The 11147-nt window shown below is 50.2% G+C and overlaps 2 protein-coding genes across 2 annotated transcripts; one reads left to right on the top strand and one right to left on the bottom strand.

Annotated features, from left to right (window-relative positions):
• Nucleotides 1-82: 82 nt before the first annotated feature.
• On the top strand, nt 83-2232 carry FBXL15 (F-box and leucine-rich repeat protein 15). The gene is made up of 3 exons (XM_009875101.1): nt 83-353; nt 1088-1590; nt 1965-2232. Exons 1-3 carry the CDS (start codon nt 171-173, stop codon nt 2152-2154), a joined length of 876 nt encoding a protein of 291 aa, XP_009873403.1. The 5' UTR covers nt 83-170; the 3' UTR covers nt 2155-2232.
• A 942-nt stretch (nt 2233-3174) lies between these two features.
• Nucleotides 3175-10629, bottom strand: CUEDC2 (CUE domain containing 2). The gene is made up of 8 exons (XM_009875091.1): nt 10535-10629; nt 9603-9746; nt 8945-9006; nt 7386-7519; nt 6119-6289; nt 5745-5806; nt 4085-4145; nt 3175-3704 (listed from the first exon to the last, which is right to left on the bottom strand). Exons 1-8 carry the CDS (start codon nt 10606-10608, stop codon nt 3558-3560), a joined length of 855 nt encoding a protein of 284 aa, XP_009873393.1. The 5' UTR covers nt 10609-10629; the 3' UTR covers nt 3175-3557.
• Between the last annotated feature and the right edge of the window lie 518 nt (nt 10630-11147).

Here is an 11147-nt window from a genome sequence, read left to right as displayed (position 1 = left end):
GTGGCAAGTGTGTGCCCTGCTGCTGGCTAGCCAAGGGGTTTTACCCTGTGGGCTGACACTGGGAAACATCACTGAGTGTTTCTTTCCGGCTGTTCCTCCTAGAAGCTCCCGGCAGTAGATGTGAGGTGATCTAGCCTGGCTCTCGCTGTAGCCTGGCTCCCTGGCATCCGATGATGAGTTTGAACCCCTCCAGGGGATGCCTCCTGGACCTACCCTGGGAAGACATCTTGGTTCCACATATCCTCTGTCATCTGCCACTGCAGCAGCTCCTGAGCCTGCAGAGGGTCAGCAAGGCATTCCAGTCTCTCATCCAGCTGTACCTGGCCAACATGCGCTGCTTTGACTCAAGTCAGGTATTGGATGGCTCTGAGGCTGGGGGAGATGCAGATGTCCTACTGCTCTGGAGCTAACAAGGGAGTACCTGACTACGTGGGGAGAAGAAACTCCTGGCAAGGAGGCTCGTTTCTGCTCATGGCCTGGGTTAATGGTTCCGGTGTTAGACTGGACAGATGGGCTCAGGGAGGAGAAGCTGTGATTCAGGGCCCAGCAATGCTAATGTCTTTAGCAAGAAGCCTTGGGAGGAGTAAGCCTGCAAGCTCCGCCCAGGCCATTATGGGGCACTGGCTGGTAGAAACACAAGCAAGCTCCAGAGTGGCATGGCCTTCTCATGGAGGTTGTGCAGTAGGGTGGGTCTGATGGGAGATAACTCTGTGCCTGTTCTTCAGGGAAAGCTTGTGCTGGCCCTGGGAGACACTATCTGGGTGTTGGAAAGACAGGTGTCACTGCAAGGACAGAGTGGTCTAACAAAGGGTTTTTGGAGAGCAGAGATGTGCAGCCCATCACAAGTATATAAACACAGGGATGATGACGGGGGATGGAGAAGCCAGAGCACCTTGTAGTTTGTGGCAGTAGCCTTGGCATGAGGGGAGGAGAGTGTGATGAGAGGGTTTGTCCTGGGATGAGGCGAGCAGGTGACTTGGGTCACCACTGTCACAGTGGAAGAAAGGAGGGGAAGGAGTATTTGGTGAGGATCAGGCTGATCTGAGACCCTGGGGGATGCCTTATTCTTCCTGGGTTCCCCATGCAGATTGGACCTGCCATCCCTCGAGCTGCTTTCATTAATCTGCTGAAGGACAACGAGGTACTGCAGCAGCTGGCACTCCAAAACTGCTCCAACTGGCTGACAGACAGGGAGCTGCTCCCGGTCATTGGGCAGAACCACCACCTGCACCAGATCCAGCTGAAGGGCTGTGCCCAGCTCAGCCGCCACGCGCTGGTGGCCATCTCGCTGAGCTGCCCCAACCTGCGCCGGCTCTCACTGGCTCACTGCGAGTGGGTGGACAGCCTGTCCCTGCGCAGCCTGGCTGACCACTGCAAGGCCCTGGAGGCTGTGGACCTGACGGCCTGTCGCCAGCTGAAGGACGAGGCCATCTGCTACCTGGTGCAGAAGTGCAGCAGGCTCAAGTCTCTGTCGCTGGCTGTCAATGCCAACGTGGGCGACGTGGCAGTGGAGGAGATTGCCAAGTGCTGCCCCGAACTGGAGCACCTGGACCTCACGGGGTGTCTGCGAGTAAAGAATGACTCCATCAGGTACACTGAGCAGTGTGGGAACCTGGGGATGACAGGTGTCTGGGGTTGGGGAGAGGAAGAGATCCAGAGAGAAAAGTCAGATTCCTTCATGTTGAAAGTAGTAAGAGGTTAATCTGAGGGAGAAGCCACTAGCAGACCTTTCGGAAGAGGCACTGTGTGCTAGTAACAGCAAACTTCCCAGCATGTGGTGGAGCATAGGTCTGGGATCCAACCGCATCCCTTGACTTTGTCTCAGACCTCCAGAGTGCTGCTCCCAAAGTATGGTGCATGTGTGGCACAGCTGTGAGTGCTGGGCTGCTGGGAGTGGAGAAGAGGGTGAGAGGTGCACTTAGGAGTCCTGGCTTGCAACCCGCATGTGCTCCCTTTCTTGGCAGGGTCCTGGCTGAGTACTGTCCCAAGCTGCGCTCACTGAAGGTGAAGCATTGCCACAACGTGGCCGAATCCAGCCTGAGCATCCTCCGAAGCCGTGGGGTGGAGCTAGATGTGGAGCCTCCACTGCAGAGAGCTCTTGTTCTCCTGCAGGACGTGGTTGGCTTCGCCCCTATCATGAACCTCCAGATCTAGAACTGCTGCTGCCGGGGAGGGGGGGACTGACGCAACGCTGGGATCCCGGGAGGATGCTGGAACTGGCTGCTGTGGAGATGTGCAGAGGGAGAGGTCGGTCCCGTTGGTGAGGCTGGCCTAAGTGGGGCTCACTCTCCTCTCTGGGGCTGTTTAGCAGCCACTGGATATTCACGAGTGGGCTTCGTTGGTGCCTCTGGGGAAAGTAACTCCCTCTGCAGTGGCGTGGCGAGAGCGACTGACTTGCAAGAAACGTCATGGTGCTGAACAGGCCTTGGCCAGGCCAGCTAATAAATAGGATTTATTGTTTGTTGTATTCTAAATCTCAAAGTGGCAGCTCTCCAGAGAGCAGGAGAGTGTTTGATGGGGACTGTCCCCTGGGGTGGGTGTGCAGGGCATGCCAGCAGAGCTATGGAACAAACTGGGCCAGATGCAGCAGAGGGCAGGCCCCTCTGGGCTCCAGAAGGAGGGCGGAGTGAGCCCAGCTGCACTGGCCAGCCGGGCATGGCCTTGGCACAGACAGTGTGTCTGTCCATGCATAGGGTGCTGGTTTAGGCTTGTGCAAGGTGGGAGTTGATTTCAGGGGAACATGCTCCTAACAGCAGTTTCACTGACAGAAAACCACCAAAGCTAGCTGTGCTGTCACTGAAAGCAGTTGGTCATGGCCATTTGTTTCTTCTAGCTTCTGACTTAAATATTTGTAGCACCCAGGCCTGCTGCTATATCCTGTTCTGTGTTGTGTGGCTGGAGCTTTGGCACTGAAAAGTGGTGAGAAATGTTAGGAGCCCTGGCCATGCTGTCAGCTGGAGTTGATGGAGTGATGCAGGTTGTGTTGGCAGACAGCCTAGCTCTGGAGTTCAGTCCCAACTTTTGTATCTGCTATGTGGTTAACCACACACCAGCCACAGTTTGTGGTAAACATGATGAAGGGAGTAATTAGGGGAAGAGAGGATGACCCTGCTCCTATCTTTGGCCCTGGGAAGGATTGGAGGCAGTGTCCATAAGGCATGTGCATGTTCTGGCTGAACTCCACACCAACTCACATCATCTTTATTACACTGGCACTCAATTTAAAGCAGCAGTGCACACAGACTTGTAGAAAGCTTGCTGCAAAAGCACAAGCCACATTGTAGATCTAAAAGTGTCCCATGCAAGAAACAGGGGAGAATGCCCAGACCCCAGAGAATCACTGCGGTGTGCCCTGGGGCCAGAGGGACAGCTACACAAGGAGAGAATTCTCTTCCTTGTCAACTGGGTTAGCTGAGGAAGCTGGACGCAGCGTCCTGGCTCCCAGGTTAGTTCCAGTTAGTGGCAGGTGGAGGAGTCCCCTCATCCCTAGTGCCACATGTCCATCCTGCCATGCCTGGCCAGCAAGGTGGAGGCTGAACAGCAGGAGGACCTGCATGTCAGTGGAACTTGTACTTCCTGGCTGGTTTGAGGCTGATGTAGGTTCTCTTCATCTCCTCACTCTCGGGCTTCTTGATGTCTTTGTACCGCTCTCCCTTTGTACTCACCACCTGGTTATCGATATAGCGGATCAACTTCTTGGGTGCCTGGAAAGACAGTAACACTGAGTGGATGGACAGCCACGCTGCTAGGGAAGGGGAGGGGACGACCAGAAGCAGACCTGTGCTCTGGAGGACAGGTGCAGGAAGAGTGGGGTGGGCTGCTTTAGTCATCTCTTGTGTTGGGAATCTTAGCCACAACTGGGGGAGGAAGCTGTCTGATGGGGGACAAGCAGGAGCCATGCTAGTCGGGAATGGTAGGAACTGACAGACCCTGCAGCACCTTAGCTGAGCTTCTTTCCTGTTTGCTGACCAGTGGGCTCCCTGAACAGTCGTGCCTGTGGTCTGCTCTGTTGCTTTTTGACTTGCAGCTTGATTTTTAAACCTTGTAGCCAAAGGACTTTTAAACTGCTGGTTGCTCTTCTTACCTCTTTGGGTGGAGCTGGCCGATGTGTTTTCTGATCGTCTGCGCTATCCACCATCATGTATCTGGAACAGAAACAGCATTTAGTGAACACTGTAACAAGCACTGCCTGGGGCTATTCACAGCCTATATCCTTTCTGCCCGGGCTGGTTTGTGGCTCTGCAATGTATTCTACTTGCCTAGATTGCAGCTAGGAGCACTTAATGTTCCCCTCTGGATGAGACAAATGTGTTGTCCTTCTGCTGAGAATCCAGCAGGATTTTCCTGGAGTAGCATCCTTGGCTGTGTGTGAAGGGCACTGGAAACTCAGGCCATTGAGAATACTAACAGCCCCTGCACAACTGAGAGGTGCTGAGATCTGGTGTGCTCTACAGCTTTGCTCCTCAGCCCAGGTGATGGCAGCCAAAGGAGACAGAGGTGAGATTACAGGCCATGCTGGCTGCTTCTGCCCTGAAGAGCTGGTTTTCATTTCACACTCTACCTACTACAAAACAGATCTGTGCTGGAAGCAACGTCAGAAAAGTATCACCTCATTCCCTATATGACTGAAACATGAGGGTCCAAGCATTTGCTTGCTCTACTGCTGAGTTACTATGCTTTAGACTTTGGTGCTGGTTTAGCAGGCTGACAGCACAGCTGACCATTACTCCCACCTCAGTAGTTAGTATAGTTGCTCCTGTGTATCTTCAGCTATGGTGATCTGCTCTCTGTACCTTTGCTTGAGTGATGTTTAAAGTACAGGATGTTGCCAAAATGTCATTAAAGTTCCCAGAAATGTAACAAGCAGCTTGTGCTTTTTTATTCCCTTATGTGTCACTCTGAAACAAGCCTGCACAGGAGATGGGCAAGGACGGGGATTGCTAATTATGCCTAGATGCCATTCTGCCTTACTTTATCTTCTCTTGCCCATCGACTGTTTATTCTGTCACTGGGGAAGATGTAAACTGTGGCTGATAGACATGTGGGCTCTGCATGCCTGCAGGAGTATACTGGGAAAGCTGAGATCTTAAAGCAGATCAATGAAACCACAAGGTGGCTTCTCCTATTGAGATTTAAATGCTTTTGCAAATGAATAAAGGTAAGCCAACTTAAAGCCACTTACATTCCCAAGAGGTCCATAGGGGGCCTTCAGAGGTTTCCTTTAATGCACTGAATTCACACCTTCAGCAACTGAGATTTCATCTTCTCATTGCTGCTGTACAGGCAGTCTCTTAAATATATCTTTAGCCTTGTTTGAACTGTCTCCAAGGATGGAGGTATGAATGAGTTGCTGTAGTTCTCCAAGTCACCATGTGTTACCTGAGCTGCAGCATGATGTTTGTGCCTTGAACATTTATGGGGACCTCAGCTGACAGTACTGTGATTTACTGTGATTTATGCTGTACATGTAGAAGGCTGAAAGCTCAAACAGCCAGTGCCATGACCCAGCTGGTGCAGGTAACCTGTTTCTGTGCCAGAGATCTGAATGAAACCCAAACCTGTTATTGTTCCCCCCTGTGCTTAGATGTGTTCATTTATACCCAACTCAGCTTGATGGCATCCTTACTAAGCATCATAGACCTCAAGTTCTTTATAGACTGAACTATCAGCCTGACTTTCACGTAACTGCCACCTGTTCCTTTACCAGGAACAGAATAAGGTGTTCTTTGTTGCTGTGTACTTACTTTTGCAGGATAACCTGTTTTAGTTCCTCATGGTTGGGTGCTCTGCGGGGCCGTGCCAGTTCCTGGGAGGAGACAAGGTGGGTGAGTGGCACAACATGTGGGGCGTATAGCTAACTCCTACTAGCTTGGTGAGCCCAGCTGCTGGTGGAGCATTCCAGGCCCTGTGGGAAGGGGGTGCCAGCCACAGCTCCACTGGGGTGCTGACAGCCTGTCCTCGGAGAGGCAAGGGAGGGAGGGGGGTTGTTGCTCTGGGTAATCCTCCTGGCTCATTGCCTAGAAAGTTCCTGTGGTCAAAGCTGCTTGCAGCAGACAGCTGGGACACCTGTGTGTCCCTGAGCTCTTGTCCTGCTGCCACCAAGCTCAGAGTACAGTACCTTCACACTTGCACCTGCTGGGCCAATTTCCACCTTCTCCTCCACAATCAACTGCACTGCCTCCTCCAAGTTCCCCAAGGCCATGGCGAGTGCCTTCTCTGCCTGGCTCACAGTGCAGGCTGGGAACATCTCCAGTAGCAGCTCCACCCCATCCTTCAAGTCATCACCTTCCTAGTTGAAGAAAGAGGCAGAGTTAAGCTCTCCGTGAGGAGAAGGCTATTGAAAAGGGCCTCTCTGGTTTTCACTTGTTAGGGAATTGCCCTTAGCTGAAGGTGCTGTCTCCTTACAAGCACAACTAAATTCCATTTCTGAAGCTAACAGGGGATTGTGTATTTGGAGGAACAAAGCAGCACTCTTCTTCAATCTCCTCCCTCTGTATTTCAACTTTCTTTAAAGTAGGGCTGCTGTGAACTGGCTCACCTCTGTGGCTCTGCTATGCCTCTCCTTAGGAGTGAGCTTTCTGGACACCATAGTGCGAATGCTTTATTTCCTGCTCACCTTGTCAAGTTTTATGTGCTTTGATCAGAAAGGGAAGGGACTGCGAAACAGTGACCTGTGGCTCCATTGGAAGGAAGTGCAACAGCAACATTTTCTGGGAGGCTGTGGACACAGAGTGATCGTGCTGCAGAGCCGGAAGAGGTCAGTACTGGAGAAAACAGCAAGCGGAGCAGGGGGAAGGAGTTGGGGAGGGATCTGCCAGGTGCTGCAATGCCTGTAGCAAGGGTAATGCTGCAGGATCAGGACTGGGCCCGTGACTTGGTGCTGTACAGCTCAGTAATCCCACAGCACAGGAGGTCACTGGGATTGGGATCGGTGTCACCGACATCCACATGTAACCACTTCCTGTGCAGACACTGCACGATAGAGAAACGGTGATCCAGCACAAACTGTGGAGTGAGGCTAGGGGAACAGGGTGGAGTGGGATGGAGCCTGGCTAGTGCTGCAGAGGCATTGCTGTGGTGCTGCTGTGGGATCTCTGAAAGCACTGGGACAGGTTCTCTGAGCCATTGCTCTGGCTCATCCTTTTCAGGGGCTGGAAAGCATGAGCCAGAACGATGGCTCATACTCTTCTGTCAGCACATAATTTTCTTTTTCCACTTACTGACACAGTCTTGCTCAGGCCACACAATGAAGGAGATGACAGCCACCAGTGATGCTGTCACAGCTGTGGTTCCTTCCAGAGCCAAGAAAAGCTCTCTGGTTGTGCTGATAGCCTAGTGCTAGGTGACTGGCCCAGTGCTCCTGCTCTTCTGGGGGATGTTCCTACCTGAGCCCCGGCTCCATCTGCTGGAGTGCACAGCCTTTCCCCATTGCAGGCTTCAGCTCCAGGCTCCTGGCCCTGGGTCAGGTCTTCCGAGGGTGTTTCGCTCTCACTTTCGACGGCATTTTGGCCAGGTTTTTCTTAAAGACATAATGATATTTCCTGAGGAACAGTCGCGTTAAGGCTAGAGCTTTGTGCTTTCTGTTGGCATTAGTCTGCTAATGCATCGTGTGCCAAAGCAGATTCTTTAAGTGACAAGACTGGGAAGTGATCCTGTCCTTCCTGCCCTCAGTGGGCACAGATGCAGCTCTGCTGATGCTGACTTGCAGGAAGGCAGTGCTAGTGCGTGCTGGAGTGCCCGAGTGCTGCGATTCCAGGCCTTATCGGGTCCTTGTGAATTCAATTCTATCTGTCAATTCTTGGCCCTCTAGCGCTTCGGCTGTGGATGCTTACAGTACTTTTGTTAGGTTTCTAAGAATTCCATGGTGTTGGCTCTAACTTTGAACTAAGGTGTGGTTTGGAGTTTAAACTGGGGAATACACTCTGATAGTCCCCAGGCTGTATGTGAGCCAGCACATGCTGTGATCAGGTTACTCTGACACATCTCTTCATGCGCTTTTCCTGAGTCACTGTAAGAATCGTTTCACTTCTGTCCTCTCTAAAACTGGGATGGTGCTGTCCCTCCACACTCTGGCTACACCAGGATCCTCAAAGGGTAGGATGCAGGTGATAAGAGCAGAGCAGTAGACTTTGTCAAGTTCAAGAAAGCAGCAAGTAAGTTAAAAGATAGGACTGTCTGCTCTACACTGTGTAGCCTTCCAGCATGACAGCAGTGATGTTACTGTATAAGCAAAACCCAGACTGGTGCGTCCTGAAAGGTTTACTATTCAGACACTTCACCTGTCTGTTCGTTAGTGGGAAGTACCTTTGAGGCTGATTAATATAGCAGCCAAGCTGATCTATGAATGTGAGGTTGGAAAGGGCCATCGGGATAGTGTAGTCTTTTGCAGTCCCATGTAGTGCAGGCCAGATCACGTCCTTACTTATTTTGCATGCAGGCCAGAGTTCATGGGTGAATGGGAAGTGAATTTTGACAATGGTCAAAGTATAGAAGTGATACACATAATGTGGTGGATTCTCTGTTTGATGATGCACCTGATATGGGCCACCCAGTGGTAGTGTCACGTAGGCAGATGGCTATCAGAGGTAGGCAGAAATCCTCACTTTCAGAATTAATCTATGGCAGAATTTCAACAAACAGCCCTGTATCTGCTATTTCTTCCTTATTACTCTGGATCTGATCTCAACAGAGCTATGTGGAGATTTGATCAAGTGTTTTTCACCCCAGCATGTCTTGGACGGTATTCCATATGACTCAAACCTCCCGTGTGTCAGTATCAAGAACCCAACTGAACAGTCAGTCAATTCAGGCTGCCATATGAGATCTTAACTGTGACAAACAAGACTGTATTTTATCCTATGACATTGCTCAACTCCAAATGCTAAGACTGCAAACATGTTCAGAATGTATCTTTTTGTGCTGAAATAGCCTGTGTAAAACTCACCTTTCTTGCGAGCTTCACTGAGCCTTTCTGAGAGGGAGAACATCATTTCACAAACATCCCCACTGCAAGAGACAGAAGCTGTATAATTAGTGTGAGGAATAAAAGCAGTAGCCTGTCCAATTTGGCTACCTCATTATAGAAAGACAAGGCTTGATGGGAAGCCCAATAAAGTAAACTGTTATTTCAGATGGCCAAGGACCTACTTGTAAACTTTACTGGGATTAGCACCTGTGTATTCAGGCAAAGACTGGCTTAATCACAATGGCACAGGTTTGGTACTAAAACATCCTCAGTTGAGTATAACAAAATAATTTATGGTACTGAGGGGCTTGGATCTAGACCCCTAGTTCATGGCATCCACATACAAAGCAGTAACATTGACACAGAATTACAGAATGGCAGGGGTTGGAAGGGACCTCTGGAGATCATCTAGTCCAACCCTCCTGCCAGAGCAGGTTCACCTAAAGCAGCCTGCACAGGGGGGCATCCAGGTGGGTTTTGAATGTCTCCAGAGATGGAGACTCCACCAGCTCTCTGGGCAGCCTGTTCCAATGCTCTGCCTCTCTCAAAGTAAAGAAGTTGCTCCTCATGTTTAGATGGAACTTCCTATGTTCAAGTTTGTGCCCATTACCTCTCGTTCTGTTAGAAATCTGCATACCTGTGGATTTCTGCAAAACCAGGAATATACGCCTCCATCATTTCTACAAAGGCATCCATGTCAAAAGTCTCCTCGGAGGACTCTGGTGAGCCCAGCTCTTCCAGGACACTCGTGATATAAGAGAAGAAAACATCATCCATCCCACTGGAGACAGAGAGAACACAGGACATGACAGCCTATTTTTTTTTCTCTTTCCATCCCCATTCCCCCTAGCCTTGTGTCTTTCTAACAGAGCAGCAGCAGGACCTATGTGGACTATATCATATGGGCAAATCCCACCAATAAAACCTGGTAGCAGGTGATCAGTGGTTGAGCGGGAAGCATTCACAGATAAAATGCTGCATGCTGTCTTGCTTCCTGGGCAGCACTGAATGAAAACTCCACCTAAACTAACCAAAATATTCCAAGTGCTCAAACCCTGCATTTTCTGTGCTGACTGATCTTTCACGTGAGGTCATCATAGTCTCTCAAGTTGAAATTTCTATGGGATCCCATGTTCTCTGCTTGCTGCTCTCCACACTCATGTCACTGCTGCCACCAGCTGCAAAACCAGCCACCTCAAGGTGGCTGTATCTGCACGTGAATGCAGAGTTCAAAATAGGGAGAGCCTCGGCACAGCATTATGCTGCTCAGAAAGCCCTTTGGAGGCACTGTGGAATGAGGGGAATCCCATATCCCAATGAATATTACTGGACAGGAAATTAATCATCTTGGTTGTCAAAGAAGTGACATTGCTAGATTGCAATGCAAAACGGTAGTTGTTCAAGCATTGACATCAGAGCCTGTACAAATTACCTGCATCCTGGATCTCACTTAAGGAAAAGGAACACGAAACACAGGAAAGTTACAGAGTTCAGTATCAAGTGTAGAGGGACAATTAATGCAGAGTTCAAGCTAGAATAACGATATTGGATCTTCCTGTCTCAACATACCTGAGGTCTGCTGCAGGGATGTGGGATTGGATGAAGCGTGTCAGTGTGTCTTGAATTATTCTTTCAAGCTCCATGTCTCTCTAAACCTTTTTTCTCTAAAAAAGGAGGAAAAAGAAAACTTCACGTAACTTCAAAGGCAAGAAGTAGATCAAAGTATCAACAGGATCAAAAGGCAGGCATAGTATAGGCAGGTGTGCTCTTCCCATCAGAACAATTTGCAAACTCCTCCATTATGTCTTGTCATCCCTGAGTAACAGCAGGCAAAGATATCCACAAAAAGCAGCAGCATGAGAAACTACTGGAAATACCAGCCCAAAGCAGCCCACTGCTCATGTTGATGCTGAGAGCACGCAGCTGTACTGTACGTTTAAAACATCCCCTCCAGGAAGCAAAGCTGGAAACACAGATGTGTCCAGGTGCAGGACCTGAGAGATACCTCCTGAGCTGGAACACTGTGCTGTCTGGCGAGGAAGCAGCGGGTAGTGGGTCCGAATGCTCAGTGGAGAAAGCAGCGGACCTTTCAGCAAAGAGCATTTGCAGTGATGTCTGGACTCAGGAATGAGTGGGAGGAAGGGTAATGTCTCCTGAAGAAAGAACAACCTAGAGCATATTT

This window comes from Apaloderma vittatum, unplaced genomic scaffold, assembly GCF_000703405.1.
Source record: "Apaloderma vittatum isolate BGI_N311 unplaced genomic scaffold, ASM70340v1 scaffold20930, whole genome shotgun sequence".
NCBI classification, from domain to species: domain Eukaryota; kingdom Metazoa; phylum Chordata; class Aves; order Trogoniformes; family Trogonidae; genus Apaloderma; species Apaloderma vittatum.
This window is presented reverse-complemented; position numbering and strand designations above follow the sequence as displayed.